This window comes from Falco peregrinus, chromosome 4, assembly GCF_023634155.1.
Source record: "Falco peregrinus isolate bFalPer1 chromosome 4, bFalPer1.pri, whole genome shotgun sequence".
Classification (NCBI taxonomy): Eukaryota; Metazoa; Chordata; class Aves; order Falconiformes; family Falconidae; genus Falco; species Falco peregrinus.
The window spans coordinates 99,478,831-99,484,830 of record NC_073724.1 but is presented as its reverse complement, the minus strand read 5'-3'; the positions used below and the strand labels follow the sequence as shown (position 1 = coordinate 99,484,830).

At 42.0% G+C, this 6,000-nt stretch overlaps 1 protein-coding gene across 5 annotated transcripts in view; it reads right to left on the bottom strand.

Annotated features, from left to right (window-relative positions):
* Positions 1-276: 276 nt before the first annotated feature.
* The window catches only part of LNX2 (ligand of numb-protein X 2), a 65,295-nt gene continuing 59,571 nt past the window's right edge, over positions 277-6,000 (bottom strand). For all 5 annotated transcript variants that reach the window (XM_055801445.1, XM_055801444.1, XM_055801447.1 and 2 more), the window contains one exon: positions 277-2,653. In XM_055801445.1, the coding sequence (XP_055657420.1) occupies positions 2,518-2,653 (136 nt within the window). In that variant the 3' untranslated portion in view covers positions 277-2,517. The remainder of the gene's footprint in view (positions 2,654-6,000) is intronic.

The window sequence follows — 6,000 nt, the reverse complement described above, 5'->3', positions numbered from 1 at the left end:
AGGGGGAAAGAGGAAACACTGTTTGTGGCTAAGTACCGTAAGGCACAGATCTTACCTCCACTTTAGAAACACTTCTCAGTGCTGGAACTACCAGTTAAACAGCTGGTATGTTACTCTGGTGGGATGAGGATGCCCTCAGACTCTTTTGGTACATTCACTAACTGTAATTTATGATAAACCACAGCAGGAAAAAAAAATAAATATCTTTAAACTGAGCCTGCATTGAGCTACCCATAGCTTTTGCAAAGAGTGAGACAATACTTTGAATTATTACAATGAGTAGAATGAACTTTTATTTTCATTCATCCTTCATTAATACCATACAATTAGATAGCAATATCTGGAGAAAAAAAAATATCGTGAAATAATTTAAACCAGAAGGCACAGAAAACCAAACCCAACTATGCAGCTACAAGAGAAAGGGGGAAAATGATTCAGGAAGGGAATTAATTCAGAAGGGTTTTATCGCTAGACATTCTGATCAAAAGCTACAGCACACAGAAACAAAACCGCACAGTTTAAGCTAACCCATGCTTTTGTTACGTATACATATAAAAGAAAAAAAAAAAAGAAATCTAAGGTTTTGGATGAAAAGTATAATTTTAAAAATAAAAAACATTAAGTCTAGTACATGTGTCAAAGTCGTCCCTAACATCTACACTAAGATGTACTTTACAAAAAAATCTGCAGTGAGAGCAAAGCATACAGTTCAACAGCATCTGGCGACAGGAGGAAACTTGATCTCGAATCATTTAAAAGTATCAAATCAGTTTGGCGTTTGCTTCAGGAAGAAAGATTCTCAGTACAGTAATATACTGTAGAGGACATTCTTCTGTATTTTAGTATTATGAAATTAAACTGATTGGATACATTACAGAGAGGAATAAAACCACTTCATTCATATGAGATTGTTACAAATTTTTTGCAAAACAGTAACTTTATTTCTTTTGAAAACAAAGCCACTGGAATTAATGACATGCGATAATATGCCCAGATATTACACCAGCTAAGTTTGAAAATAAAGTTCATGCTTCACAATTGAAATACGCTGTGATTCTCAAATACATTCTCTGGTAATTAATAATACAATACAGAGGTCATTCATAAAATCAGTTCAGGTTGGGAACCTGGTTTATAAATTAAGTTCTTTTTCAAATATGCAGAACACTGACAACACACAGGGTTAGCGCCAGGTCAGCACATTTCTTTCTGCACTCCACCCCTCTTTTCTTAAACAAAACGGGTGCTTAGCCTGCAAATACCATGGAAAGGCAAAGTCTAGAAGTTACAGGTTGGTTTGTAAAAATACTAAATACAATCCAAGATAAACAGTATTACTCTTACTGACAACTTAATAGCAGGTGCTCTCTAAAGGAAAAAAATAATCCTGAAATGCAAGAGAGATCGTTTCACCATTTGATATCAAGGCATTTGCGCATTTGTCAGGAGGTGACAGAGTAAAAGTGAACTTTGCAGCGTACTTTGCAGTTGGACTTGAATTCAAAGAGCCTTCCTTCTAGCCTGCCCACCTGTAAACCATAACATATGGGTTCTCAATAGCTTGCTTTTTTCCTGGAACTAATTCTCTCATTTAGAAAGTACAACTCAAAGTATTGTTTCCACACATGAACAAAGAGAGCTGACAACTACAATAGAAACAGTAAAAATGACCTTTGTAAAAATGTTCATCAAAATTCTCTGACATAGCAAAACATTTGTTTTTAAAGTAAAGTCTAATACTGCAAGCCATTCACTCAAAGGTGACCTCGGGCACGTGTACTCTTGCCAGCATTGCAACAGGAATTACTTCCACTTTCTTGTCATTATAGGATATAAACTCTGTAATATATTAAAGTTTCCTAACAAAGAGTCCAATTATTGCACTTTATAAAAATTCCAGTAATATCAGGCTTTTGTCCTACTTTTCTATGAACACTGATGCCCTGCAAGAAAACTCTGGGGGACCAAGAAATTTCTGATGAGTAAGATGGATTACTTGAATCAGTCTGGAATACTGAATCAAAAATGGAAAGGCTTACGAAATGAGGAGATGTACCTTTGGAAACGGATTTTGATTCATAGCAGCAAATAGATGTGTCACTCCAGTACTGACACACATTCTCTTTGCGAGGAAGAACGGGCACATGGCTATTACGTTTATATATATCACATATAATTTGAGGACTGTGCAGAGAAACCCAAAGAACCACTAAGTTCTTCTGCTGACTCTACAAGCCTGACGGGGGAAGCTCAACGACAGCCATATCAGAGTGGGAGTTTCTCTGTGAGCTCGCATATATTTGCATTTGCGTCAGCAACAGATATAGCAAACAGAAATGGCTATTTCAGGATGGAAAGATATATACAGTAAGTCTGAGAGGCCCGTAAAAACCAGAAAATACAGCAGTTTTGGCCCTGCTTATAACCAGCTGTATCAATAGGGGAAAAAAGATAGAGGAGATTTTTGTGCCAGCTATCTAGAAAAAGACACTGCTTGAACCGAAGTGATTCACAAATCTATATGAGGCTTCCAGGCCAGCAAATCACGGTTAAAGTTACTTTGTTTCTCTGCTCCTTCAGCATGGGAACCAGTGCAGAATGGCTCATTCCAACTGTGGACAGTCCATTTACAGCAACAATCATATCACCACACCTAAAAAACACAAGAAGAAAAAAAAAAAAACCAATGATGACTACTGCTCTGCAGTAACTACTATAAACCAACAAACAGAACTTCATTGCTGAGGTGACAGGTTTGCATCAGGTTGAAAAGCGTAGCTAAAAAACGCAAAGGGGTTCAATTCTAAGTCTGTTTTACTGCTGAAACTCATCTGGGAAATTCCCAAATCACTAGATTTCAATTCTAACACCAAGATAGTTCTGCATTAAGAGCTGACCTGTAGGAAAACATGCAAAGAGAGATTTGGAAAGATCTAAGAGACAGGAGGAGATAATGAGATAGCACGTGCATGACAGAAGCATTTCTGTTTGTTTGTGTGGATTATAACACATTTACCCCAAACACGCCTTTACCGTAGGAGGTGTAAGTAAAGATACTTATGGTTACCAACTGCATTCCAACCGAGAACCTTGTTTTCAATGGCTTACAATTTTGTCAAATGTAACCACTTGGCTTGAAATCTCCCTCAGCAGATGGTTCAACTGAGAAGCTGTAGCATCTCTGTGCTTTGAAGCAGGGAACAGAAATTTGGGAGGGTGATGTTTGCCTGCCTTGAGAAAGTTGACCTTGAAGGGTTAGGTTTCAGTTTTTACAAGCTCAAGAGAAACTTCGAAAAGCATCTAAGTTCTTCCTCCGCTGAGCACGCTCCATCTCCAGGCATCTCTTCTCTGCAACTTGAGTGTGTGTTTGGCATCCTCCAGAGCAGTGGAACATGACTCTGGAGATTCAACAGGGCTTTTCCTGAAACTGATCCTCCCAACTATCGGAGGCAAAAAGATGCTCTCCTGAGCTCTTCTGGTGTCCTCCACCAGGGCAGAGCAGCAGCAGAAGAGGCAGCATGACCCAACACCAGTCAAATGTGCATTCAAGTCCCTCTCTGCCTGAACCAAGGTACCCCATCACCCAAACCACAATGCTACAATTCACTGAGTGGGGTCTCACTCACCCAGCCTTTCTGCTGAAGTCATTTCACCTTCTATAAAATCACACTAGACAGATCGTGTAGACAGAAAACTGTCTTAACTATTGAACTGTAAAGTTATTTATTCTTTTCCTCTCTAGCCTAACAAAACATCTAGATAATATAAACAAAACAACAGCTTCAAAAAGACCTGCCCCATGATAACTCATGGCGCAGGTTCTAAGGAGCACACCCTGGTTTACGGCCCATTTTTAAGTCCGTGTTCTCAGTGAGACGGTAGATTCAGACAGAGGGTACTGTATCACAATATTACACAAGAACATCTTTTTAATTCCTTACAAGGGAGTAAGTGTGACCACAACTAGTCTTCCACTCCTCTTAGGAATGATGCTTGAATTTCCATTGGTGGGAAGATGTCCGGCATTATTTAACATCTTTATTGGCAATGTCGACACTTGGATCGAAGAGGGACCTTGACAGGCTTGAGATGTGGGCTTCTGCAAACTTCAACAAGGCCAGGTGCGAGGTCCTGCACATGGGTCAGGGCGATCCCAATCACCAGTACAGGCTGAGTGGGGAATGGACTGACAGCAGCCCTGAGGAGAAAGGCTTGGGAGTGTTGGTGGACAAGAAGGTCAACATGAGCCATCAATGTGCACTCACAGCCCAGAAAGCCAACCGTACCCTGGGCTGCATCAAAAGCAGCGTGGCCAGCAGGTCGAGCGAGGGGATTCTCCCCCACTGCTCTGCTCTCATGAGACCCACCTGGAGCGCTGTGTTCAGCTCTGGGGCCCCCAACAGAAGACAGACATGGACCTGTTGGAGTGGCTCCAGAGCAGGGCCACAAAGATGCTCAGAGGGCTGGAGCACCTCTCCTGTGAAGACAGGCTGAGAGAGTTGGGGTGGTTCAGCCTGGAGAAGAGAAGGCTCCGGGGAGACCTTAGAGCAGCCTTCCAGCACCTAAAGGAGCCTACAGGAAAGCTGGAGAGGGACTTTTTGCAAGGGCATGTAGTGACAGGACAAGGGGGACTGGCTTTAAACTGAAAGAGGGCAGATTTAGGTTAGACATTAGGAAGAAATTCTTTCCTGTGAGGGTGGTGAGGCCCTGGCACAGGTTGCCCAGAGCAGCTGTGGCTGCCCCATCCCTGGCAGTGCTCAAGGCCAGGCTGGATGGGGCTGTGAGCAGCCTGGTCTGGTGGGAGGTGTCCCTGCCCATGGCAGGGGGGGTGGGACTAGGTGATCTTGAAGGTCCCTTCCAACCCAGACCATTCTATGATTCTAGACATTAAGTCCCCAGTCTGAAATTATTTACTTTGTGTTGAACTGGGATCTTTCATTTAATCCAAACTGTTCCATAGTTAGTAAAAAAAGATGTTATTTTGTGTTTGGCCAAGCTATTTTTTAATTTATTTGTTTAGTCATTTGTCCTGGTTTCAGCTGAGATAGAGTTAATTTTCTTCTTGGTGGCTACTGCAGGGTTGTGTTTTGGATTTAATGTGGGAACAGTGTGGTCAGGGACCTTTTAGTTTCTCAGGCCTTGCTGTCAGGAGGGCTGGAGGGGCGCAGGAAACTGGAAGGGGACACAGACAGGACAGGTGACCCGAATTAGCCAAAGGGGTATTCCATGCTATGGGACGTCATGCTTGGTATATAAACTGGGGAGGTTGGCCAGGGCTTTTGATCATTGCTCAGGGACTGGCTGGGCATCGGTCAGTGGGTGGTGAGCAGTTGTACTGTGCATCACTGGTTTTCTTCCCTCCTTTACCTTTGGATTTCATTCCTCTCCACTTCTCCCTCCTTTTCCTTATAACCGTGATTATCATTATTATTAATGTTCTTTTGGTTTTATCTCAATTGTTAAACTGTTCTTATCTCAACCCTCGAGTTTTGCATTTCTTTCCAATTCTCCTCCCCAGCCCCCTGTGTGAGGGGGGAGTGAGCGAGCAGCTCAGTGGCACTTAATTGCTGGCTGGGGTTAAACCATGACATCATTGAACTGAAAAATAAATTACCGTCAAGGCTCTAGGCATAAGTACATTTTTTTCTTAAGTTACTTTGTAAGTAAATCTACATGTAAAAATCACGCCATAAAACTTCAAGTTGCATATTCTTTACTGCCACCTTCACAAAAAGTCAGTTTATGAACAAGAGAACCTTTAATACGAATTGTAAGTCCTAGTTCTGAACTAATCCTACACAAGGCTAAGATGCATATGGATGCTAGACCTGGGGGTTGCATCCAAACATAACGTGTAAGTAAAATCATATAATCTTTAAGGTCAGAAGGGACCTCAGGAGGTTTATAGTCCCACCATCCGTTCAAAGCAAGGTCAGCTGTGAGAACTGATCAGGTCTCTTAGGGCTTTATCCAGCTGGGTCTCAGCAACTTCCAAGGGCA